This window comes from Channa argus, chromosome 20 (genome assembly GCF_033026475.1).
Source record: "Channa argus isolate prfri chromosome 20, Channa argus male v1.0, whole genome shotgun sequence".
NCBI classification, from domain to species: domain Eukaryota; kingdom Metazoa; phylum Chordata; class Actinopteri; order Anabantiformes; family Channidae; genus Channa; species Channa argus.
The window spans coordinates 12507947-12532999 of NC_090216.1; the positions used below are offsets into that span (position 1 = coordinate 12507947).

The following is a 25053-nucleotide window of genomic DNA, read 5'->3' on the forward strand; positions in this document are numbered from 1 at the left end:
ACAGTAGGTAAAATGAAAGCTCCAGCATCAAACTTCTTTACGAGAGAAATAAAAAGAAAAATAATTCTTTATCCAACATAAAAGAGCAGTTAAACATGGAAGCGGGTGTTTGATTGTGGTGCCCGGCTCCCTGTGACAGTCTGTCCACCTGCATGTAGCAGAAGGCAAAGTGGATTAAAAGGGGATAATGCTCTTAGACTGAACTGCACAGCTCGAGCAAGCTCAAGCAACATCAGGGGCAAGGGAGCCTTTTTAAGTTTGCTTTATGGAGATGCTATTGCCTAAAGACAAACAGGAAGGTGGTGCCCTGCTCCTGTCACTCCATTTTACTACAAGTCTGCATCACTTACCTGGCTTGAACAGTCAAACATGGAAGCTGCTCCTGCAACCACCACAATTTGCCCTAAATTTTTGGCCTGTACCGTCACACAGCACATCATCTACAGTGCTATTAAGATGAACCAAACAAATATAAAAACAAACAGACGGTGGCCAGAAGCGGACAGCTTTATCTGGTTGCCATGGTTACCCTGCAGCGCTGCATGAGTGCTATCATCGCACCGTTATCTTACATCGATGGACGGATTTACTTCCACGTTACAAAGTCTGGTTAAAAACTTTGGATTAAATATTAAAAAAATATGAATGGCAGCTACCTTTGTGTGACGTTACGTGTATTTTTGTCACTTTGCCCCAGTAAATACATTTACTTTATTTACATTGCTGCCAGGTCTGTGGCCATTGGTCCATTTTTTTTTAAGGTTTGACGTTACTAATAGTAGTGATTTTGTAGACTAACACTTATATCCCTTTAGGTCTATGCAACATGTTTTGCTTGTGTTTCTGTATTTTATCCGGTATCACATAACTTTTTTAGCCTAAAAGTAGGTCACCAAACAATTGTTAGGTTTACCTGAACTAGTATGAGTTGTTATTTTAAATATGAGTTATTATTTTTAATAGCAGCATATACTGGGTATACTGTATTTTACGAGTACATTAGAAGTGTTAAGTTTTTGCGAAACACTACGTGTACAGTAATGACGCACTAGGCCAAAGTTTGTTTTCTTCTAATTCTAGCGTTAATTGCATAACACCAATACTAATTATATATCCTTTTTATGTTTTGTTTTTTTATGTTTTCACCTCTACATTTAGGCTAAAGCCTCGCCTCATCACGGTGTCGTTACACACTGACTTGCACGCATGCTTTGCACGTCGTAGCGTCAGAGTGGCCATCAGGAAAAAAGAGGGGTTGTATTTGTTGTTGTGGTTGCTAGGTTTGGATGTTGCTGGGATAAACGAATCGTCCAAACAGGAAGCAATCCAGCGTCACTGTCACCTGCATTTGTTTTTTCAGAGTTTTTGTGTCCAAATATTTAACCTTGGTAGCAAATGATTTCATCTGTGTACGTTAGAAAGGTTGTGTTTTCGCGCTTGTCATCCTCTTGAGTTGCTAACTTTTTGTATATATGTCGACTAGTCAACATTGAAAAACGAATGGATTCGAAAATAACGGTAGGCTTTTCAGTGGTTTATTGTTTGATGATACAACCGTTCTCTTCAGCATTGTCTTGTATTGGCATTGCACTGCATATAAAGTAAGTGTTGTTTGGATCTTTAGGTACCACTGAACCGTAAAGCGAAGGTGATGCTATGGTGAGAGCTGTGTCCAGTCAAGTCCTCCTCTTTATTTATTTTTAGTAAAGTTTTTATGTAAATGGAACAAAGTCTATCACTGAATTCATTCATTGGGTGTTTGCAGGACAGATGTAAGTTACCATGACATGGAGGAGATTGACAACATGCAGTCCATTCTTGATCTGGAGAGGTTTTTGTCCCTGTTTATGACCAGACACTCATATGTCAATTTATACACAATCACGTGTACAGAACACTGACTTTATGTTTCTGCTGTACCTCTTCTTCTGTGTGACAGTGCTTTGTGTAGTGTATTTCAAGTTAACCTTGCTGAACCAAAGAGAGGAGTTCTGCTGGAGTTGTATGTCCAGACTGTGCTTTTTTGCAGAGAGTGCAACTTCAAAAAGGAACAAACCTCTGCTCTCTTGTCCATCATCAAGTCCATTCATGAGGATAATGTAGGTATGTAAGCCTGATCATAATAACTCCCGTGTAGTCAATTGAATGTGACATGACATTTTTTTGAAACCAAGAAAGTGTGAGTTATTTCAGCTGATATGTGTGACACAGTACAGTATATTCATAGAACATTTTGTCATTTCTGTAGAAATGTTCTAATAGAGATAAGGACAAAATGTAATCTATAAAGTATAGTCAATATTGAATTTTAATATAATTGAAGTAAAATTGCTACTAAATACAATTGTCACTATAATCATGTGTAATTTTCCACAAATGCTGGTTCAATATTCTAGCATATTGATTTATATTATGATGTGTTTAAAAAACCTTTCTTGCAGAAACACCGCTTAACAACATAGAGCAGTGCTTCAAATACTGCAAGGAGCTTTTGCTCTGCCACTCAGTCAGGGTGTGTAGAACAGTTAGCCGTCTTTTCCACTCATAATGTCATTTAAATACTCATACTTTTCCAACATTGTAATGTTTCTGGTTTTCATCTTGGTATGTCTGCCAACTTCACAGCGACCTCCATTTAGTATCAATCTGTTCAACTCTGAGGAGATAAACTATATCTTTAAGTACATCTACAACAGCTACATGAGACACTTCAAACTCTATAAATATATTTTCACCCCACAGGTATGTTGAATTTTAAATAATACCAAATGTGTCAAGCAACTTCAAAAAAAAAAAAAATTATTCTGTGATTTTAAGGAAACACCCTTTTCCATTTTAACAGGTAAAACTTGATTTGTCTTTGACTTACTCCGAGATCCGAGACCAGGAGGATTCTTCTGCTTCAGGTAATGAAGTAGTATGTGCAGTTTTTTCCAGCACATAATTATATATACATACTAAGGAGGATGTTGCTGTAACAATGTGGGAAACAGCAAATGGTAGGAAAGTAATGAAAAAATAAATTAAAACAAACATGTTTAACATGCTTGCAGCGTAAATACCTATAATCTAGAACTCATAATTTAAAAAACCCACAATCAAAAAAATGAACTTTTAAATATATACATGCATTTGTTCAGCTTTATGTTAATTAACACTTTATAGTATTTTTTGCATGTTAAAAATGTAACGGAAGAAGAAGCAAAAGTGGCATTAAAGAAAGACGGGTCTCCTGAAACAAAGGAAAGGGTCATCACAGAGGAAGATACAAATGGTAGGATCCCAATTTATAGCAGAACTGTAACTGTGCAGAAATAACTTGTATAATCAAATGAAACTCAACCTTTGTTTCGTTATTTTTTCCTCATTTTCAGGTTCCAAATCAGAGCTGCAGAAATTGATTGAAAAAGAAGTTAGGGAGCAGGTGATGCTTGTGTCTGGACAACTAGATCAGCGAATAAAAGAAATTGCAGATCAGCACATCCACACATTATATTCTCCACAAGGCAACCAGAAGGTCAAAAAATAATGTGACTTACAATATATAATTTGAAATTAGGCACTCAAACAAAGTAAGATCATTCAAACTCAAATGTATGTTTTATTGACAATAAAACCAGTTTTACAGTACATTGTATATTTTGTATTTTTACAATTACTGCACATATCACAGGTAGGCACTTTCAGGAAAAGTACCACTTAACAGACTAGGTATAGTGGTGTGTTAGTGGGGAATGCAGTCACAAATGGTCTCCACAGTTTAAGTGGATATTATATAATAAGGAATGTTCATATGTATGATGGCTATATTATTTTTCTTTCAAAAACACTTAAAGGTACTTGTCTTTGACTTGAATGATAAATATAAACATGCCTCCTGCTCTTATCCTTAATGCCGGAGCATCTATAAATCTTAGTTTCAATACCATATATATTTTGGCTATAACTAACTATCTATTAAATAATTAATCCCAGTGCTTAGAAATGCATCCTCTCAGTTACAAATGACAATCAGCAGGTACAGTTCTGAATATGCTTAAGGTACCTACAGTATACATGGTGTGCTATATAAAACGATTGTGCAATGTGTCCTTAACCGCAAAGTGGTACTGAAAACATGATGACCTGACAAGAATGTTTCATACAACCACAAACTTTGATCAAAGCAGATTAGAAATATTAAAGATACAATTTGCAACTGAAGCTAGTGGTAGCACGAAACTTTAAATGAACCCACCCTGCTCAGCTTAATCCTCCATCTCCCCGCGCTGAAACAGCTCTACTTTAGTCTTTACACTAAGTACGGACTTTCAGGTAGTAGTGCTTATGAGATTAAAATACATGAGAATACTGTAAAATTTACAAAAAGAAAGAAAAGGATGAAATTGTAGAAATGATGTGATCGGCCAGTAGGGTGAGCTTTGCTCAGAAACTTTTAGAAGTGATTATCTCTGAATTGTTGCCTGTGCTGTTCTGTGAGTCTTGTTCACAGAAGGCTTCGAAAGCACATCTCCATATTAAGATTCATTTTGGAACATAATTCTATTAAAAAATATTTGAAAAAAGTTGCATACTGTAGCTTGAAGTTGTGCATGCTTAGTATAGATGGTGCACAAGAAAGCATTCAACATCAATCAAATAATCCCGGGCCCTGAAATCCTCATAAAATTAAACACAGTAACTTGACAAAACAAACACAGATATTACAACACATGCAAAGGGTTAAATAAAATCGAGGTGGCCAGAAATGAGGTTGACCCATTATGTTTCAAAGTCCTCCAGATCCAGCAGCATGATCTTAGCTGTATTCTGAAAGAGGGCAGCTCTGTTCTGCTGCTCCCCTTTCTTAACCCAGTGGCTGTAGATACGGAAAGCGCAACCGTCAATGAGTTTGCGGACGCCACGAACTGAGTAAGGATCTCTGGCCAGTACTTCCCGAGTCAATGGCCGAACTTTCCGATAACGGCTATACATCCTGATACAGGCTAGGACACTGACTATCAACACCTGAGAAGGCAAGAAGCAAAAACATTGAGTCATTTTCAAGGCTTTAAAACACATTTAAAATTAACCCAATCAATATTTTCTTACCCTAAATGTCTTTCTTGGACTGAACAGCCGCACATCCTCCTTCTGGTACTGTCTGAAGAAGGGATGTGCCAAGGCTTGCTCAGCTGTGAGACGGACAACTGGGTCCACCACCAACAGCCTGGATATCTGAGTATGACCAGTAGAAAATAAAGCAATTAAAAATTAAGACTAGTGTAATGCTCAATGTGCTCACTGCTTGAAAAAAGATGCTGTTGTAATTACTGTAAAATCTGGATAAAGTAAAATATTAGGAACACATAAACATATTACATTTTTTTAGGAATGAGTGACCGGAAATTCAGCTTACCAGATCTTTCACAGTGTCAGACCTGTCATCCCACTCTGGGGAGCTGAACTGATAGCGACCCTCCATGATCATCCTCAGCATCAGCATCTGTTTGCGATGCCAGAATGGCGGTGAACCAGCCAGTAAGGTGAAAAGGATCACTCCACATGCCCAGCTTACCAACAGACACATCAAAACAAGTCAGCAAGAAACTGGAATAAATGTGAGGACAACAGCAAGGATCGTGCTATTGCGATAAATTAGAACTCACAGATCCACTTCCTGGCCATAACCTGGGTGCATTTCATCCATGGAACATTTTAGTATTTCAGGGGCCAAATACCCAGGTGTCCCACAAAGCTCTATTTAAAGCAAAATACAACAAACAACAGCTAAATTATTTGCAGAACTGTGAAAGTTTTTTGTTTAACATTGATCTATAGGTATCTGTGTTGTATTGCAGTACCTCGAAGTTTCTCTCCAGGTTGTAGCTGCACTGAGAAACCGAAGTCAGAGAGCTTAATGTGTCCCTGATTATCCAGAAGAATGTTCTCAGGTTTCAGATCCCGATGGACAATGTTGAGGGAGTGGAGGTACTGCACTGCCTCCAGCAGAGCTCGCATCATGCTCCTTGAATAACAGATTTTGCAAAATGCTTCAAAGTTTTACATCAGCACTAACCATGATTTAAAGACAGTGTTAAGTTGATGGATTTGATTTATTTTTCTAGCTCTTGGTTTCAGATCATTTTAATACGGTATGAAACACGACTGGAATGTGACTTAGTTAAATAATCTATCACAATCAACATGGTTCTATCATCAGTTGATGGTAAAATTAATTTAGTATATATAAAAACCATTTTGAAAATTGTGTTACCAAATAAACTTAGCATGCAAAGGTTGGCTCACCTGGTTTCCTTCTCATTCAGAGTGACTTTTTCTGTGAGGTAGTCAAACAGCTCTCCTCGCCTCATGCTGAAAACAAAAGCAATAAAGTCCTAATTTCAGAGAATTGTTTTTAATTTAAGTTAACATTCATGTTTCACATAAGAATGAGAAGACCCATAACCCACTTTCTTCCTAATTATCTTCATACTCACAGGTCAAACACCAAAAATATGAAGGTTGTGGACTCATAAGAATCAATGAGAGTGACTGAAAGGGAATTAAAACAAACATTAAAGGATTTGGGTAGGTACAAAAAAAGGGCATTGTGATAAAAAAAAAAAAAAAAAAAAAGCATAAATTCGACTTACTAATTGAGGGATGCCCATTTACCAAGTTGAGGACTTGGATCTCCTTTAGTGTGGAGTTTTTCACCTCCTCAAGCTGTTGGGCCGTCATCTTCTCTGCTGTGATCTCAATAATCTTCACTGCCAGTTCCTGTCCCGTGTGTCTGTGCACACACCTGCGCACCACACTGCTCACACCCCTGACATCCCAACAACAGAACACAGATTTGTATCATCTCAGTTGAAAACTGAGATTGTTTCAAATTATTTTGCTTGACTCACCTGCCAATGACCTCTTTGGGATCATATTTCTGATAAAATTCCTTAGCCCCCACCCAGTCTGGCAATTCATCTCCAACAACGATGTCCTTGGTCATGGTGATATATAGATCTATAACGGCAACAAACGGCCAGTAATATGTCTCACTTCGTAACAGTGTTACATGCTTTGTAACAGGAACCACTGAGCTAGCTCCTGACAAGGAAGTGTATTTCGCCAAAGTACTACTATAGTTAGCAGGGCATTCTTGTGATTAGCTCAGTTCATAAACATATTTGGACACAGTTTTTTTAAAATGTGCACTTGATTCAAGAAGCTAGCTATCTCTTTGCTTTGGCCTTGCTGCAAAGCAAGCAGCAGGTTCACTGACCGTACCGGCTGCTACTCACCATGTATGCAATCAAACGTCAAAAAGAGGACGATAAAGGGCAAATTATGGACCAGTATAATAGTCCAAACCTAGCTCAAGGAATCTTTCTTGAGACCATAATTGTATCCGATTTAGCGGCGACAATAAAAAAATGAAATACCAAGAATTCTGACAACAGTTAGCTAGCACCTCGACATCATGATGTTTACATTCTGGTCACATTCCTTGAAACAGTTGTTGCCCGTTATTACAGAGCTTGGCAGTACCGCCTCCAATAGGCCGGAGTAGGGATTACAGTATGGTTAATTTATTTGTATTTATTTTTTAAAATAATAATAAAATAATAATAAAAATTGATATAATTTCTAGGGTGAGACTAAAAAGAATTTAAATTAGCAAATTTAAAATGCTACATTTTTTTAAATAAAAAAAATTGACGGAAGTACCTTGTCGTCGTTTCCTGTGGCTTCTCTGGATGCCCTGAGTTACATTTTTTAGTGGTTCCTTGGCAGGTTTGTGACGTTAATATTTGTCAGAAAATTGTTTACAAATTTCTGTGCCTGTAGAACATAGTTACATATATGTTACGTCTATAGTTGTGCTGAGTAAATAAAAAAATCAGACCCCCGACCTTAAATACACTGGACAAAGAGCGCCGTTTAGCTAATCAGGTCTCGGAGAATTACGTTAGCATTAGCATAGCTAGCGTTAGCAAGCCTGTTAGTTTGCTATATTCTTAGGAAAAATGTAAAATTAGACATAGTTGGTAGCTTTAAAGGTAGTGGCGTATACAGTAACAACCAGGATGTGCGTCCAGGAACACATAGGACCTCTAGAAGAGTAGTAGTTTAAATGAGTAAAAATTAGTTGTCGTGCGCTTGTAATGTAATGTTAAGGCTAAAGTTAATAAAGTTTCTAGCTCTCTTAAAATGAACGAGTTCTCCATTTGCAAAACAATAAGTAGTTCATTAAAACTGAACCCAACGCAAAGCTTCCAAGTCATGTTTGATGTGTTGCAGGGGAAGGAAAGATGTCAGGTGCTGGAGGAGGAAAGCGTCCCTCAGGAGGTGACAGCCCCCCTGGACCTCCTGAGAAGAAAAGCAAAAAAGAGGAGAAGAACACCACCACAACTCTCATTGAGCCAATACGAATAGCTGGAGTCTCTTCTACGGTGAGTTGTTTACTCCCCATCTTGAGTCTATTTACTACAGATTTCTCTAAAATGACAACACTGGCAAAACCACCTTATGATGTCTCATAATTCGGTGCCTGTATTTGGTCTGTGCAGGAGGAAATGGACATGAAGGTCCTCCAGTTCAAGAATAAGAAGCTGTGTGAACGCTTGGAGCAGAGGCAGGCAATGGAGGATGAGTTACGAGAGAAAATTGAAAAGCTGGAGAAGAGACAAGCAACTGATGACACAACTCTACTGATAGTTAACCGCTACTGGTCACAGGTACACCTGTAGCAAATTATGTCTTTTTTCTTTGGGGGTTTAAGTAGTTCAGGACTCTGTTTTCGGAATAACTCTATCTCTAAGTGTTGTTGCGGCTGCAGCTCAGTTGGTAAGGCAGTTATCCATGGACCACAGGGTCAGTGGTTCGATTCCTTGTCCCTCCTGTGCTGAATTGTCCTTGGGAAAGACTCCTAACCCCAAGTTAGGCCATACAAAGTGCTCACAGGTGTGTGAGCGTGTGTGTGAATGGGTGAATGACAGACCAGGGGAATTAATACATCTTTCAATCTTTGTTTCTCCCATTTTTAGCTGGAAGAGAACGTGCATGTTTTACGCAAACGCATTGAACCTGACACTCCTGTGACATCTACTCCTTTAACATCTACCCCTGCCCCGCCCTCGGCCCCTCTCCCGGATGCCACACCAATGGAGGAAGATGGTGTCAGTCTTGCTTCACCAACCTCGGTTGTGCCTCCACCTCCACTTCCAGAGGCCCAGGCTAAGGGGGAGCAGGCAGAACAGCAACAGCAACAAGGGGAACAAAAAGAAGAGTGTCATGAAGAGCAGCAGCAGCCCCCTCCTCCTACTGGGTCAGAAGAGTTGATCTCACCAACAGAGCCCCCACAAGACTCAACATTAGGTAAGCAGCACTTCTTGCAACAAAGTTATTCTCCTGAAAGCTTCCATCAATGTTTATCTCATTATCTATGAACAATATTTCTCACATCAGTTTCTCATCTACAGTATGTTTTACATTTTCTAGACAGAATCTGAATTTTTTCATTATTACCAATTCTCCTGACCAACCTATATAACATTTCTGATCGTGTGCAGAGGGATCGCTGTCCCTTCCTCCCCTAAGTGAGAATGCCAAGGGTCTCCTGGCAACACTAGAGCACAGCAGTGAGGAGGAGCTCACCCTGCATCTCCAGGACCGTATGCAGTTCAGCAAGGAAGCCATTGCCTGCTTGGTCTGCGTCTTTGACAGGATGCACAGCCACATTGATGATGTGTGCAAGCAGATCCAGGCTGCAGGTAAATATGGAGTTCTGGGTGTTACTTATATGTGAGAAGCACACATACATTCAGAGAGGAAAGCCTGCAGCAAATTTATTTCCTACATTACAAATTAATTAAACTTGGTTCTTTATATGTCATTAGGTTGTTCTAGTACATAAGTTTTTTTTCAAGTTAAGACCTGTCAGCTCTGCACTTATTGGGCACTGTTAACTAGATTTTAATTGGCAGCATGTGAGAGCGATAGCCAGTCTGACATCAACAATATGAACGACACTCTGCTGGATGAGAACCGTCGACTGCGAGACCTGGCCACTCTTCTCCAGGGCAAACACCACAAGATGTCCATGGAGGTATAGTGTTCTTGGTACAGTTTGTGGGTGTCAGTGTGTACGATATGTGATTATGTGTGTCACAGAAAAGGATGGGGAATATTTATACCTGTTTTTATGTCTTGCTGTCATGCAGTACAATGAGTTGGTCGACAAGGTGACTAGCTCTGAAACCAAGGTCTCTGAGATGGAGACGACAGTAGAGGACTTGCAGTGGGACATTGAGAAACTGCGCAACAGAGAACAAAAGCTCAGCAAACACCTGGCAGAGGCAATGGAGCAGGTGGGTTACTATCTATAATAGTGTGTGTGTGTGTGTGTAGACGCACATCCTCTATCTGTCTGTAAGGCGTACAATCATGCTATTATTTCTCTCTTACAAATGAGTTGATAGTGATAAGGTTCCAAGCATTAAAGCATATCATGCCAGCTGTTCTTACTGATGCACATCCTCTGTCGATGTACAGTTAAGTGAAAACATTTGCATCTCATTACATTTGGCAGGAGATTATGTGATCTCATAATACTGAGGTTAAATTATTTGATCATTATTCACACAGATATGTGTGATGTGATGGTTCGGCAGAGTATGTCTGGATCAGGCACTGGAGCTCTGCATAAAGTGGAAGGAAGAATGTGTGTAGCCCAATATAAATGTTTTAGCAAATTCTACTGCCATCTGTCAAAAAGCTAAAAATGCAGAGGCAGTGGATCCTTCAACAAGACAACGTCAAAGTCAACTCGGAATCCTGAAATTCGACTTTGTCGAGAGGAATAATATAAGAATGTGTGTGTGTGAAAGCAAATGTTTGAGTGAGATGCTCTCAACATTATCCAGACTTTATCCTGTGAGCCGGAGCCTGTGTGTACACTGCTCTGTGAAGCGAGTAAATGGGTGTATTGACGAAGTTGCTCTAATGTGGTATAAACAAAACGCTGTTTCCCACAGCCTAATATTTTTATCAAGTTTTGCCTCTTGTGCACATTGTATCTGCACTGAAATCTCCCATGAGACACTTTTGACTTGGAAGATCTCCGGATGATTTCTCCTGACATTTTACTAAGTTCATATGTGAAATGAGCTTAAGGAATGGTTTAAAAAGGTGAATCTTTTACTGTGGCCTCCACAGTCCCCAGACTTGAATATTATCAAAAACCAGTGGATTGATTTAAAGAAGGCTGTACATGGCAGAAAACCAAGTTATCTGGTGGAAACAATTATACCATAAAAACTTGCAACTCAAAAGATACAGAAACGCAGGTGTCCTTATGTTATTTGTGTGTTAAATACTTGTTAGGTTATAAAAAAACATTCTTATATACTGTGCTTTGCTGTCTGCAGCTGAAGTCTGGATACAGCAGTACTGGCAGCTCAGGTGGACTATCTGGAGGGCAGATTACGCTGAACATTCAGAAGGTGACCATTCATAGGATGCATCTCTTTGCCATCAGTTCTTTTGTAACATATAATATGTCTTGTGTAACTGACTGCCAGTGTTTGGTGTACATTTTGATAGGCATAAAAATGTTTCTTTTTTATCTTAGTTTGAGAGTCTCAATGCAGAGTTGGAGCACAATCAGGAGTTGGCAAATAGCCGCATGGCGGAGCTGGAGAAACTGCAGATAGAGCTTCAGGAGGCTGTGAGAGAGAGTGAAAAGCTCAAGGTAAACTAAAGTATATTGATTTACCATAGACAAGTATTTTCGAGTGTTGGTCAAGGTAATGTGGTCTACCTTCCTTTTTTTAGCCTTCACTGTTATCTTTGTCTGTATCCTGATTTTTCAGATGGACTTGCGAAATATTCCAGAAGAGGTTGTGAAAGAGACTCTAGAGTACAAATGTCTGCAGTCTCAGTTTTCCCTGCTGTACAATGAGTCTCTGGCGGTCAAAACCCAGCTGGATGAAGCACGTGCCATCTTGCTCACTACAAAGAATACCCACCTCCGACAGATTGAACACATGGAGGTAATGCTCAGAAAGATATTTGTGTAACTGTTGTGTCCATTAAGATAAACAAGCTTTATAAAACAGAGAAAAAAGACTCCTTGCATAGTTAATTACAGCTTCTCTACTGCTACTCTTCCACAATTTGTTTTTGTCTCACTCAGCATCTTTATGACTGTACGTTTTTGCCACTGCTTGGCAACATGATTCAAAATATTTTGCTGTTTTCAACTGTTCAGAGTGATGAACTATCACTTCAGAAGAAGCTCCGAACGGAGGTCATTCAGCTGGAGGATACCCTGGCACAGGTTCGCAAAGAGTATGAGATGCTGCGCATTGAGTTTGAGCAGAACTTGGCAGCCAATGAGCAAGCAGGTAACTTTTCAAATGCACTCTGTCAAGATGTCACTAAAGAGGGCAGTGTGTTACAACTGTTTTTTTTTTTTTTTTTTTAAATTACCGTAATGTGAAGATCCTACTTAGTAATGCTTATTACGCCATTTGGTACTGTGATGTCACTTCTCTACATGATGAGAGATTATCATTCACACCTCCAGATGTTCAATAGCTCAAACCAAGCCACAGGTTGACTGTTTTGTGTGTTACTCTGACTTTTAATCTGTGTCTGCACTTTCAGGACCAATCAACAGGGAGATGCGACACTTAATCGGCAGCCTTCAGAACCACAACCTACAGTTGAAAGGTGATGTGCAGCGCTATAAGAGGAAGTTGCGGGAAACACAAATGGAGATCAATAAGGTGGATGACGCGATTTGTGGTTTCAATGAGATTCAGAGCAAAATATGACTTTTATTCAGAGACATGCAATGATACATTTCCTCTAAACTGTCATTTCTGTCACTTTCAAGAAAATAACAGTAATTCCTAATTATTTTCAACAGTTGCGTTGTCAGAGCGGTGACACAGGGGTTCTAATTCTAGAGGAGACGGTGAGTGACAGCATTGACGTAAAGAAAGAGGAGGATGAAGACCAGGAGGAGGAGGAGGAGAGGAGGAAGGAATTGGAGAGACAACGGGCGAGGGAGAGGGAGAGGGAGGCTGAGCGTGAACGAGAAAGAGAGCGTGAGAGAGAGAGGCAGCGCACTGATGAGATGAAGAGGAAAGACTCTGACACACTGAAGATGCTCAGAGTAGAACTTAAGTATGTTCCATTTCTGTTTATCTCCCCTTTCATTTCTAATAAAATATTTTTTGGCCTGAGTCACACTTTATAATTGTTCCTTCATTTATTGAAAATGTCATATTTGATCTGAAAAATATTCACCCCTAATAAATAAGGTAGGCACTTGTGCAGGGCAGCAATAGATCATGAACTGGGAACTGAAGTCAGATATTATAATGACCAAAGACTTAGTGTTCTGTTTTAGTCATAAGTATTCAAGCAATTAGATCGATGCCATAGCTATGTTAATGTAATCTTTTTGTACACTCCCAAAGGAAAGCCCAGGAGTCTCAGAAAGAAATGAAGCTACTCTTGGACATGTATAAGTCAGCTCCAAAGGAGCAGAGGGACAAAGTGCAGCTCATGGCAGCTGAGCGTAAATCTAAAGCTGAGGTTTGTGCTATAGTATTTTGCCTTTGCCATTTTTTCCAATTTTTTTTTTGCTTGTATCAAAAACGTCTTTCATAGCTGCTCATAACATTTAGAGCAAATCACATACAATGCCCATCTGTATCTTGATCCAGGTTGAAGAGTTGAGGATGCGGGTGCGTGAGCTAGAGGAGAGAGAGAGGAAGGAAAGCAAGAAGCTTGCTGATGAAGATGCCCTCAGGAAGATCAGAGTTGCAGAAGAGACCATTGAGCATTTGCAGAAGAAACTTGCTGCCACCAAGCAGGTATCTGTGCATTTCATTTTTTATTTTAATGTCTTTTTACTTATTTTGTGAAAAGAGAAAAGAAATGTGTAGAGGTTTTTATGCACCCTCAACTGTCAGCTTTACACTTGTACCATATATGAATATCAACAAGCCAGTTGTGTTAAGAATGAAAGTGATGCAGTGAATGTCACATTTGCCTAAGAAAGAGGTTCACCTATTCTTAGACCATTGAACAGGAATTGAAAGCTGACAACGTGGCATGTTATTTCGATCTGAATGACTAGGTTAGCTTGTGTCTATGGGTTATGTTTTATCATAAAATTGCTGTTGTAAGTAGTGAGTTCTTTCAGTCACTAGCTTATCTTTTAAGTTTCTTCTTTGTTAAATTGTTCACTTTGTTTGTGGTGGTAGTAATTTACTCTATTTAGAAAAGCACTAAATTTAATCAGTGGAAAAAATAATAACTCAAAATGTTCATTAACATAATCCGTTATCTGTTTCCTGCCACATGAAGTCACGTTGATATTTAAGAAAATTCTTATCAACACAGAAACAGAATTCTTTGGTGTGGGGGCAAATCATTGTGAGCCACCTTGATTTACTAAATATATAAATCACATGTCCAATAGTACACCCACATAAGATAAGAAAATAATTCTTCTCATGATGATATAGTAAATGGTAAATAGTTGCTTATATAGCGCTTTTATCTAAAGCGCTTTACAATGTAGCTTCCCATTCACACACACATTCACACACCAATGCCGGTGGCTGCCATGCAAGGTGCTCACCTGACCCACCGGGAGCAACTTGGGGTTCAGTGTCTTGCCCAAGGGCACTTCAACTTTTAGCCAGGAGCAGGGATTGAACCACTGACCCTGTGGTCCATGGTCAACTGCCTTACCAACTGAGCTACAGCCGCCCATTATCCATTCAATGGTTGACCTTAACTTTTTTATTATCAATTGTACAGGCTTATTAATTAACATTCATCATATTATTTGCACTCACTGTGTTTTTAGTATTTACTTTTTACTCTGAATTGACCCCTAAAGAAATAATGACACCAAGACCACCTTTAAAAATGCAGGTTATTTACCACTGAAAATGCAATTAAATCAAATACAGCACACTAGCCTATGTGGAAAAGTGTTCTTTCTGTATTTTTAAGTTTATTAACTCTTACTTACCATTTTTTGAGCTTTTAGAGACAACAGATGTTTGCAATTTGATAGCCTGCTGTGCCTCATGCTTGGGAGGTCTTGCAGAACATTAACTGAAAGAAAAACAGAGTCTGAACTGATAATTATTTATCCTGCTCTTTAATTTTGCCTTCTTAACTGGTATGCAGTGTTATGTACAACAGCTGGACGTTTTTGGAATCAGATGTGCTTGATTTGGCTTCTAGAATGTACCTGTACGGAATAACACATTGAAAGAACTGTCCAATAAACAAGCTGCTTGTGAGTTCATGTGACTTTTGTTTATAGGCCCCAGTTGACTTGTAAGTAGGCAACGTTAATTCTAAATGAAGCGAATGCTACAGAGTAAAGTCTGCAGCACAGAAAACAAAGCAGGTGGGACTGCACATTATGATGCGTAATTATAAACAGGCCAGTGAAGCTGTAATGTAATGAATAACGTGATTACACACGTTACACATCTGTGATGCTTCATGCAAAAGGACACCATAGATTGAATAGTCTGATTTAAACTGACACAATGCACACGTTTATATTTTAAAAATAAACGGTGCAATGATGAGCCAAAAGATGATTTCTCTATGAATAATGATATTTATTTATTTGGGAAAGGTTTGATGTTTTTGGCAGTTTTTCAGCCTGTAAAGCAGTGAATGTAAATGCTCTTAATATTTTTCAGACCCTTTGATGTCATGGATTAGTTTAGATATTTTAGGATTTTTTTCAAAAAAGTTGATTTCATATAAATGTCTACAAATGGTGATTTAAATCAGGCTCTTCTGTGTTTTAAACTGGAATTCAGATGCATCAGTATTTAGTGTCTTTGATAACTGATACCCGTGTGTCTCTTGAGGAGGAGGAAGCCCTGCTGAGTGAGATGGATGTGACAGGCCAAGCCTTCGAGGACATGCAGGAGCAGAACAGCCGGCTTTTGCAGCAGTTGCGGGAGAAAGATGATGCCAATTTCAAGCTGATGAGTGAGCGAATCAAATCTAACCAGATCTACAAGCTACTGAAAGAAGAGAAGGAGGAGCTGGCTGACCAGGTTCTCACATTTAAAACCCAGGTAACTATAAGTTCTTAACCTGGAAATGAAGCTTTAATGGTTTTCTTCGTGTCAGGGCTCTAAATCTTTAACTCATTAATGGTGCTGCATCTCTTAGGTTGATGCCCAGCTTCTGGTTGTTCAAAAACTTGAAGAAAAAGAGGGCGTCCTTCAGAGCACGCTGGCCACTCTGGAAAAAGAGTTAGCTGTCCGCACACAAGCACTAGAACTCAACAAGAGGAAGGTGAGAGGAGAGGTGCCATCAGTCATACTGTCAGCGCTTACACTTCAGATTTGGTAATGACTGTGTGATTTAATTTCAGACAGATGTCTGTGTCCTAAATACAAACACTAAACAGCATCTGAAGAGGATCTGGACAATAACATATGTCAGAAGATATTTTGGTGCTTTTGGCATCTTAGATTGTAGGGTTGTTCCCACAAAACATTGTTTTAATGAGCTACATTGTGAGCAAATTAAAACCAGAGTCTACCTCAATTCCCATGCTTGCAATCTTTGCAGGTGTTTACTGAAGTTGTGTGACTTATTTCTGATAATTGCCTACATTGCCCAATTAAAAGCTAAGACTGCAAAAAAAAGTGCACTGGGGAAAAGTTAATGAGCTTATCCTGTCTTCTTTTTTCACAAAAAGAAACTAGCAAGTTAAAATGCAACAGAAAACACAAATGCAATGGCTTGTAACTGAAAGTGGAACTGATTGGCCGGCTGAAACCTATAGAGTTTTAAAATGTATGCTTTGGAAAATGGTCCTCAGAGATTACACACTACCTGCAGTAAATAATGAGATAAAAATACAAAATGCATCTGTTTAAGTTATTACACAACAGATTCTCTTAAGCTGAAGCACACGGAAAAGTCTCAACGTTTTGTCCAACACATTACAGCTCAGGAATGTCATCATTAGGTTTTTTTTTTTTTTTTCATTGAGTGTGTCCGGTTCATTTCCCGCTGCAGGCAGTGGAGGCTGCCCAGCTGGCAGAGGACCTGAAGGTGCAGCTGGAGCACACACAAGCCAAACTTAAGGAGATCCAGGTCTCTGTGGCTGAGAACCGCACTGCCCGAGAGAGAGAGAGCAGCAACCTGAAACGAGCACAGGTATGTTGTTTTTCAGTGTTCAGATTATCACTCCTAAGACTTTGCATATTCACACAACCTACTTTGGAATATTTGATTGAAGATCGCAACAGAAATCATTTTTTAATTAATCTTTTCTTGTAATGCCTTCTAGGAGGATCTGTCCAGACTGAGACGAAAGCTGGAGAAACAGAAGAAGATGGAGGTTTACTCTGACGCTGATGAGATCCTGCAGGAGGAGATCAACCAGTACAAGGTAAGACCCTAATTAACCCTTCCTTAACAAGGGAATTGCAAAAATCTCTACAGCTTTGGGCACAATCTGAAGTAGATGTTGACAGAAATATAAGTCTAGTGTTAATGTTATCTGTTGTAATGCAAAATGTATTACAGCTTCATAGTTTGCTTGATTGGCTGGCAGTGGCAGTTCATTTTTGAGTATGGGCCAAAAAATGAGCTCAAACCTCTACAAATGTTAAGGTTGTTTTGTGCTTTGGGGACATAAAAAAAACTTGCTTGTTACACCCTTGAGTGTTCGCTATGTTACTCTGCAATAAATTGAAGCAATAAGAGCTTTGGCAAATTGATATTTGGCCCATATGCAACAAAATTTTCTGTCTCCAGGCCAAGCTGCGCTGCCCCTGCTGCAACACACGAGACAAGGAGACAGTGCTCACCAAGTGTTTCCACGTGTTCTGCTACGAATGTCTGAAGATGCGTTACGACACCCGACAGAGGAAGTGCCCCAAGTGCAACTGTGCCTTCGGAGCCAACGACTTCCATCGCATCTACATAACTTAATTCACATAAAGGAATGAAGAAGGAAAACATTAGACGGAACCAAAGGAGAGAAAAGAATAGAGACAAGACAAAGGACCTGAAGATTTATTCAGAGGCGGACGTTTGGGGGGGATATCAGATGAGTGTTTCCCCGTTTTAATCTTTCTTTGGAAAGACTTGTTTTACCACACTGTTGCCAGTTGGTGATTAATTTTGTGACCAATCAGAGACTCATCTGACTAAGTGTGCTGTGCCCTGGTTAATAAACAGAGTTGTTTGTGCACACAGTGATATTCTTACATGTCGAGCTGCTCTGCACTGTTTTCCTGTCTTTCACATTCTTTCCATGCTAAACATCCTCTCTTTAAACAAACTGGCGCCACTTTTAAACATTTCTTTACTGTTTTTAATGTATTGAAGAACTTGGAACTGCAGTGGTACATAGTTGATCTTTCTAAAGCATTTCAAGTGTTTTGTCTTGGCGGTTTTAAAAAAATATGTTTGCATCAGTGAAGCTGAAATTTACACTTCAAAATTAAACAAACCATCATTCACAGACATTGCATGTGTAAAACTAAACATGTTTCTAATATATAAATTACAACAACCACAATTATCTAACTTTTTTGGTTAGGCTATAGTATGAACCTAGTCTGAGAGACATCAGCTAGTTTGGCACCCAGTCAGCACATACAGGAATGTTTGGATCACCTTGGGCAAGGTCCTCTGTGTGTGTTCATACTGTTGCCATGGTTCCCACTGGAGAGTTTGACACAACATCTGCAGCTTATAGTGCCTCATTACTGATGAAATCACTCCAGTGGAAAGTCAGCTCATATGGGTGTCCTTAGTGGGCTGTGCTGCTCCAGCTCCTCTTAGACCACTTTCCTAAAGGTTAGCCGTGACAGTCGAGTACAAAAACATCTGTTTAGCAACATGTTTCTAACTCAATTGAGCCAGCGAATCTCCCTTCCCTCTGTTCTGATGATGTGAGCTATTTACTGGGAGGTTGGTTAGTGCCTGTTTGACGTTAGTTCTTGTGGGAAACGCAGTTCACACCATGTAGCGCACACATAAGAAGTTCCAGGCTGCAGAGAAAGAATGAGTATGTGGGGGAAAAAGTTTATCAGGCATTTGGGAACATTTAACTAAAGAGTCCCTCCAGGAATAGAGTATAATGTTGGCAAAAAATAAAAGTGTTATTGTTAATAATACAAGAGCAGTGTTGTTAAGGCATGTTCATAACCAATCATCAATAAATTAGCAGTTTTTACTTTGTGCTAAGTAATCAGTGTAAAAGCCAGAGAGTACAGATGTTGTAGTAACTAATGGTTTTCATTAATAAATGAGACAATACTGTGACTAGGGGCCAACCTGATAGCACTCCAGGCATGCGTCCACTGGCTTTGTTATTGCATACTTGTGCTGCAGCAGCAGGCTACACCCAACCTAATACGTCAATAACACCACCCTGCGTAAGGGACACTCACCATTCAAAAGTGTGCTTTCCAAAGCAAAACCATGAAAGTTAAATTTCTGTAACTTCAGAGGGTATTTAGGTAAAGGAAGATACAAGTTTTAACCTTCAGAAGACTTTCAGATTTAAAATGGGAAAGGTTACTACATGTACTGAACATTGTGAAACAGTACTACTGCCATAAAAACATTGTCATGTTTCCTGTTGTAAAAAGGCTACATACTTGGTGTAAACTATGTGTGTAACTATCAGGACTATACACTATATGTAATGCCGCACTGCTCATAGAGAGGAAGTAAAAGGATTTCTTCAAATTCTGAAAATGAAGTCTTCACTGATGGTAGAATAAATGTTTCAAGATGACCCAGTGCTATTTGATATGTAGATTTTAGTTTATTGCATACACACGTCTGTACAAAGTCAGACTATGTTTGCCTGGTCTTGGTCTTGATAAAATCTTTTCTGTGATAAACTGACTCTCTCTCACTCTTTTCATGCTCCCAATTGTTGACTTTCAGCAGTCTTTCTGAAAAGTTGCTCCTACGCAAAAACAAAACTAAAACTATTTTCAACTTTGCAATACTAACATTAAAGATATAATATGTAATGGCCCTGAAATCTTCATTGGCATTGATTGGGTATTAAATTGGTTTTCCAAAACTGGATGTCTCAACTCAAATAATTGCATATAAGACAGTGCTAAGAAAAATAAGGACACAAAAGTCAAAAAAGTGTTTCTTTTTTAGCACATTAACGATGTCAGCTTTGATCTTGAGAATCAGAATTTTATTTTTCAAGTTGATTTCTTGTGAGCATGCACACTGAAATGATTTTACATTTGTAGGCAAAAGTAGACAGTATACAGTTTTGTGCCATTGAACATTACAGAATGTTAATGATGAGATTATTTACCATTCCTGTAAAATGATACTATGACTTTAAAACATAAGCAAAATGCATTTCTTGCTAGATAATCAATAAACACAGATATTGATAGTGAAAACACTCAACAAAGTAGAGTCATTATCATCAAGATGTTCAATCTATTTGAGTCGAATGAGTAAATGTGTCAGCATCAGATGTGAACAATGAGCAAATTGTTGGTGGTGTAAAATACATTGTGCTCTGATACCGTGATGGTGTTTTAAAGAACATCCTGTAATAATTACAGAAAAAAACTGACATTTCCTCTTGCTTCAGTGGTTCATAATGACCCTCTTAATTTTCTTTACCTGCTGCTTCTGGGTGATGAATGTCATACATGGCCTCTTTTTTTTTTGTCATCACCTCTACAATGTCTCATGACCTCATTGCCAAATTCTCATAGAACGGCCCTAAAAGAAAAGGGATGTAGTGTGTAAGCCGTGGCTTTCAGTGTGCACACAAAATGTGGATAAAAAGTAGCTACTTACCGGTGACAAGTTTCTTTCTATAACAATAGACACCCACAGCCACTAAAAGAACACCCAGCCCAATGACCAAACCAACCAGAATGGATGTGACTGGCAGTTCATCTGAAACAGAGAAAGATTAGTATATGTGTAACATATCATATTTTAAGACCTTTAAGACTTCGCGTTGACCTTATGATGGTTCATCGTTGAATTCCCATTAACACTGAGGATATAAGGGCCGTAGGAGTTAGTGTTACTTTAAAGCTTACTTAAAGAAGGCATCATAAAATGGTTCAGACAGGCTCAGTGACACACTTTATTATGAGTTAGCTCTTCTCAATGTGTATTAATATGTTAAATAAAAAATGTTGAGGTGCATTTGCAGGGACTCACATTTAAAACTTGCCTTGATAGGAAGCACTGAAAAAAGACAAATTTAAAAAAATGTTTTCAAAGATTTTAGTAGTACACAAAAAGTAATTTTGCAGTTAAAGGCAATAAAAGTGTGTTGGGTTTGTTTGCATACCTTGGACAAATACATAGTGGTCATCAGAAACCCTTTCAAATGGGGACCCCGCAGTGTGTGACTTGTATGTGAACTTGGCACAACACCTATAACTTCCCTCTAGAGATTCTGTCACATCAGTGAAGTTGTAGGTAGCACTGGAGCCTGCTGCAATGACTTTATTGTTTTGGTAGAAAGTAATGGTTTGGAAATAAGCTGCGCCCAAGACAAAGCACTTGAGTGTTAGATTCTCCCCGGGTACAGGTGGCAGAGGATAAATTTGCAGTGCCACTTGCTTTCCTGAAACACCAAGATTTAGAAAGATGATTGATTAAAAAGGCATCAATTTTGCCACTTTTAGCTAGTAGTTGAAGACAATGAAAATTAAAATTTCCAGCTTAACGTACAGAATAATTCTACTGATTCTAATTAAGTCATGCATAGAAAATAGATGTAAATGAATGAAGCGATTTGTTAAGTTTACATTTAAAAACTATTGACGAAACAGATAAAGATGATGGCCTGCCATTATTTTCAGTGCTGCAGCAAAATGTCTTTCTTTTTTTTCTTCTCTAAAGGACGTAAAATGTCTTTCATTTTTAATATATGGCTACATGATCTGCATGTTATTTAAATTTAAAATAGCTGTCTAAAAGTACTGTCAACATGAAAGCACATAGAAGATAAATGAATTTCATGATGGAATATAACTCAAAACACTTAAGCACGATTTGCCACAGAAATATTAAACAGAGTATTCAAATACCAGCAGGCCTACCTGATGTGCTCACTGTGATTTGGTTACTTCTGCTGTTTTGATTACGATCAGTGCACCAGAAAGTGGTCTCAGGGACCAACAGTCTGCTGGGTTGGAAGTTTATACTTATATCATTAGTGTTTTTCAATCGTAACAAAATCTTCTTAATTTGGTTCTGTCCTCTGTTGACCCAGCACTTCCATCCTTGAAGACCATCTTCATTTTCAAGATGCAGGATAACTGATCCTCCAGTCTGCATCACCGGTTGACCTGTCCTGATGGTGAGTGAGGCTTGAGGAAGGAATGCTGGATGGTGAATAATAAAATGATGATATTATAAGTATGGATTTTGTACCTCCCTTTGGGCACAATCTGTGAGATTTATAAATGTTAAATGTCCACGTGGCACATTTACCATTGACATCAATGGGTAACGTTTCACTCTTTTTCCCATTGCTCTCACACTGATAAAAGCCAGAATGCTTTGGATGAGCAGATGTGATCTTCAAGGTTTCATTTATTTCTGATTGTTTGCTGTTGTTAAAATACCATTTCACTGGGCCTGAGCCCCCTTCACATTTCAAATAAAACAAGTCTCCAGAGAAGATTCCCAGGTGGGTGAAGTTGGGTGATATAGAAACTAAGGAGACAGAGAGACAAAGAGAAACATGGCATACAGTAAAGTATCTGCTGACAGTTGGCACATTTAACACCCAGAGGAAAATAGAAGGAATCATTGAGAGCCAGCACCATTTCCACATATTTGATAATACACTTGTGTATTACCTTTTGGCTGTTGGCATTTTGCCACGGCCACGAACACTGTAACAAAATTCAAAAAATGTGATACTTCATTAATCACTTAAACACATGAATCATACTTCTCACTCACAACTCAATACATAAATACATTTTGGACATTGCAACTGAAACAAATCTGCATTTGTCTTCTTGGGAAAATGAGCTCAGATTTGTTACTTAATACTGTTGCTCCACAGCCACAGTCTTTTTTTATCCAAACTGAATAAATCTTTTATGTGGTTCCTGTACCAAAGCTGGAAAAACGTGTCCAAGACCCTAGAAGTTATAAGATAGCATGAACGTCTGTCTATTCTTTCCTCATTAAAACATTTTTACCAGATATTTTTCACGTGACTTTTTGTCTATGGCCCATGTTTTTTATGGATTTCCTGAGTGCGTCCTTATCAACAATTTGAATCTGCATTATGTCTTGGCTAAAGAAGTACCTGGTTCCTACAGTGTATATGTTATGTTTGTGCATGTAGGAAATGGTGGAAAAATGTTGCTACGCAGGTTAATGTGTTACTTTGACTTTCAGTTTTCATCTTTGGTATAATGCAAAAAATGCTGACACAATCACATTTTAGTTTTATAAAAAACACTCTGTTTAATGCACAAAAGATGGGATATTGTAAATCCATGAAACCTTTCTACAAATATATTGTATGTTAAAGGTGCAAAGTAGAATGTCCGTGTTTTTTTAGATTAATATCACAGATACTTTTTTTTTAATTTAAGATGTTTTTTTTATTTTTTTTATTTATCTTGGCTAGAGATAATCAAAATAAGCTTTTCAACAAATGGCTGCTTTCAGTGACAAAATGCCTGAAGGAAGCATTTAAATATTTCACTTCACTTAAATGCAAGTCCCAGTGCATAAATTGCCCATTTGATTAAACGCTTCTTTCACTGAGATCAGCAATAGTGGTGACTCCACCCAAGTTTTTGCCCTTAGGTTTCATGTAACAGTTTAAACACTTTCATATACTACAAAAGCTGAAATGTGATGTTCAGTTAGATAAATATAAAAGCTCTTTCAAATCTTAGTAAGATCGAGTAGAAAAGCACGACATAACTGTAATAATGCAGACAAAAATAAAAAGACACTTGCACTTCCCAGCCTGTTACAATGGTGATTCCACCTCATGTTTAACAGAGACCTTCTTACCTGCCAGGAGCAGCAGAAGTTTTTCTCCCCTCATTGCTCTGCAAAAATAACGTTCATATGAGAAACAACACTATGACTAAGTTGCTGATTAGTGATCGGAAACGAAATAGCCATGAGTTCAACTGTTCAGTCTTGCTGAGGAAGTTGGTGAAGGAAGCTGCTTGGTGTGGGGGGAGGAATGTTGTTAATAAGATTCCTCTTTAGTGCTTACTTGGATTTTCTTTCAGTCGGATAAAGCAAGTCACTTTCTTAGAACTTAACAAAGACATTGAGATTGTGAGACAGCAACAGAAAGTGAATACAGGAAGTTGCCCAATAATAACACTGTATTTGAGGAACTTGTTTAAGAAACAGCGCACAAGCCCAATGATGACAATAGGGTGAATAAAGAAATAAGTAGAAAAGTTATCAGAAATGGCACTTAGTCACACATGTCCAAGTCAAATCCCTCAAGTGTCAGATGATTGCGATCAGATTTAAGCAGGTCATGTTCAGTTTCTCTTATAAATTGAGCAAGTCTCAAGTCAACTCCTAAGAGATTTTGAGGATATACCCCAGTTTCCATATGTACCTCTGTTATACTGTTGTCATAAATGTTGGGTTGTATTTCTTCTCCTTTTCGCCTACACCTTTTAAACCATACTGATATTTGACACTTTTAAGACTTGGCCCAGCAGTGGGTCTGCAGATATCAACTTGCTAAGCCACAATAACTGCTAAACCTCAACTACACATATCTCTAAAACATCCCTCACGTCTTCACATTATCTAAACAGTGTTGTCCACTAAGTTGAGATAATGCATTATATTGCTGCATTAGGATAAAAATATTATTTATCACATATCACTGTCCGTCTAATACTTATTGGCGACACATACGTCACAGACAAAACCACATGTTGCAGCTATGTTGGCATTACTCCACTTTTCGCACATATGTTAGAGTGTGAATGACTGTGGAGTTTGAGCCACCACCAC

General features: G+C 38.6%; 4 protein-coding genes across 8 annotated transcripts; 2 read left to right on the forward strand and 2 right to left on the reverse strand.

Moving 5' to 3' along the window:
• Positions 1-1217: 1217 nt before the first annotated feature.
• cfap119 (cilia and flagella associated protein 119) lies at positions 1218-3630 on the forward strand. 3 transcript variants are annotated; one of them, XM_067488773.1, is made up of 9 exons: positions 1218-1518; positions 1625-1659; positions 1766-1831; positions 1940-2103; positions 2442-2512; positions 2626-2742; positions 2843-2906; positions 3200-3274; positions 3375-3630. In XM_067488773.1, exons 1-9 carry the CDS (start codon positions 1501-1503, stop codon positions 3527-3529), a joined length of 765 nt encoding a protein of 254 aa, XP_067344874.1. In that variant the 5' UTR covers positions 1218-1500; the 3' UTR covers positions 3530-3630. The 3 variants fall into 3 exon arrangements, with proteins under 3 accessions (XP_067344874.1, XP_067344873.1, XP_067344875.1); XM_067488772.1 differs by having other exon boundaries at positions 1220-1518; positions 3197-3274; XM_067488774.1 differs by having other exon boundaries at positions 1220-1518; positions 1771-1831; positions 3197-3274.
• Positions 3578-7506, reverse strand: phkg2 (phosphorylase kinase, gamma 2 (testis)). Its single transcript, XM_067488770.1, has 10 exons — positions 7281-7506; positions 6894-7002; positions 6636-6811; positions 6480-6534; positions 6289-6354; positions 5844-6007; positions 5649-5739; positions 5399-5552; positions 5092-5217; positions 3578-5007 (listed from the first exon to the last, which is right to left on the reverse strand). The coding sequence occupies exons 2-10, from the start codon at positions 6986-6988 to the stop codon at positions 4762-4764; spliced, it is 1173 nt and encodes a 390-aa protein (XP_067344871.1). The 5' UTR covers positions 6989-7002; positions 7281-7506; the 3' UTR covers positions 3578-4761.
• A 182-nt stretch (positions 7507-7688) lies between these two features.
• Positions 7689-19922, forward strand: rnf40 (ring finger protein 40). Of its 2 annotated transcripts, none has more exons than XM_067488000.1 (20): positions 7689-7773; positions 8281-8432; positions 8550-8717; positions 9027-9357; positions 9552-9752; positions 9966-10087; positions 10203-10349; positions 11409-11483; positions 11612-11731; positions 11853-12032; positions 12251-12386; positions 12649-12770; positions 12914-13173; positions 13470-13587; positions 13719-13868; positions 15906-16118; positions 16216-16341; positions 17074-17214; positions 17348-17449; positions 17818-19922. In XM_067488000.1, exons 2-20 carry the CDS (start codon positions 8292-8294, stop codon positions 17992-17994), a joined length of 3030 nt encoding a protein of 1009 aa, XP_067344101.1. In that variant the 5' UTR covers positions 7689-7773; positions 8281-8291; the 3' UTR covers positions 17995-19922. The 2 variants fall into 2 exon arrangements, with proteins under 2 accessions (XP_067344101.1, XP_067344102.1); XM_067488001.1 differs by having other exon boundaries at positions 15909-16118.
• Positions 19923-20185: 263 nt separating this feature from the next.
• LOC137105597 (uncharacterized) lies at positions 20186-24291 on the reverse strand. 2 transcript variants are annotated; one of them, XM_067488003.1, is made up of 8 exons: positions 24076-24291; positions 22893-22928; positions 22522-22746; positions 22128-22412; positions 21371-21649; positions 21251-21264; positions 20863-20964; positions 20186-20784 (listed from the first exon to the last, which is right to left on the reverse strand). In XM_067488003.1, the coding sequence occupies exons 1-7, from the start codon at positions 24107-24109 to the stop codon at positions 20905-20907; spliced, it is 933 nt and encodes a 310-aa protein (XP_067344104.1). In that variant the 5' UTR covers positions 24110-24291; the 3' UTR covers positions 20186-20784; positions 20863-20904. The 2 variants fall into 2 exon arrangements, with proteins under 2 accessions (XP_067344104.1, XP_067344103.1); XM_067488002.1 differs by having other exon boundaries at positions 20188-20784; positions 21238-21264; positions 24076-24289.
• Positions 24292-25053: the final 762 nt, after the last annotated feature.

Excerpts from the sequence above, each read along its gene's own strand:
- rnf40 (XM_067488000.1), top strand. The coding sequence starts at position 8,292 with ATGTCAGGTGCTGGAGGAGGAAAGCGTCCCTCAGGAGGTGACAGCCCC. Across the intron at positions 8,718-9,026 it reads TTAACCGCTACTGGTCACAG|CTGGAAGAGAACGTGCATGT; the intron begins GTACACCTGTAG and ends TCCCATTTTTAG. Across the intron at positions 17,450-17,817 it reads AGGAGATCAACCAGTACAAG|GCCAAGCTGCGCTGCCCCTG; the intron begins GTAAGACCCTAA and ends TTCTGTCTCCAG.
- LOC137105597 (XM_067488002.1), bottom strand. The coding sequence starts at position 24,109 with ATGAGGGGAGAAAAACTTCTGCTGCTCCTGGCAG. Across the intron at positions 22,929-24,075 it reads ACTTCTGCTGCTCCTGGCAG|TGTTCGTGGCCGTGGCAAAA; the intron begins GTAAGAAGGTCT and ends ATTTTGTTACAG. Across the intron at positions 20,965-21,237 it reads TATCAAGGCAAGTTTTAAAT|ATGAACTGCCAGTCACATCC; the intron begins GTGAGTCCCTGC and ends TCTCTGTTTCAG.
- cfap119 (XM_067488772.1), top strand. Across the intron at positions 1,832-1,939 it reads TCCATTCTTGATCTGGAGAG|TGCTTTGTGTAGTGTATTTC; the intron begins GTTTTTGTCCCT and ends TCTGTGTGACAG. Across the intron at positions 2,743-2,842 it reads AATATATTTTCACCCCACAG|GTAAAACTTGATTTGTCTTT; the intron begins GTATGTTGAATT and ends CCATTTTAACAG.
- phkg2 (XM_067488770.1), bottom strand. The coding sequence starts at position 6,988 with ATGACCAAGGACATCGTTGTTGGAGATGAATTGCCAGACTGGGTGGGG. Across the intron at positions 6,355-6,479 it reads ATATTTTTGGTGTTTGACCT|CATGAGGCGAGGAGAGCTGT; the intron begins GTGAGTATGAAG and ends TTTTGTTTTCAG. Across the intron at positions 6,008-6,288 it reads CTGAATGAGAAGGAAACCAG|GAGCATGATGCGAGCTCTGC; the intron begins GTGAGCCAACCT and ends CTGTTATTCAAG.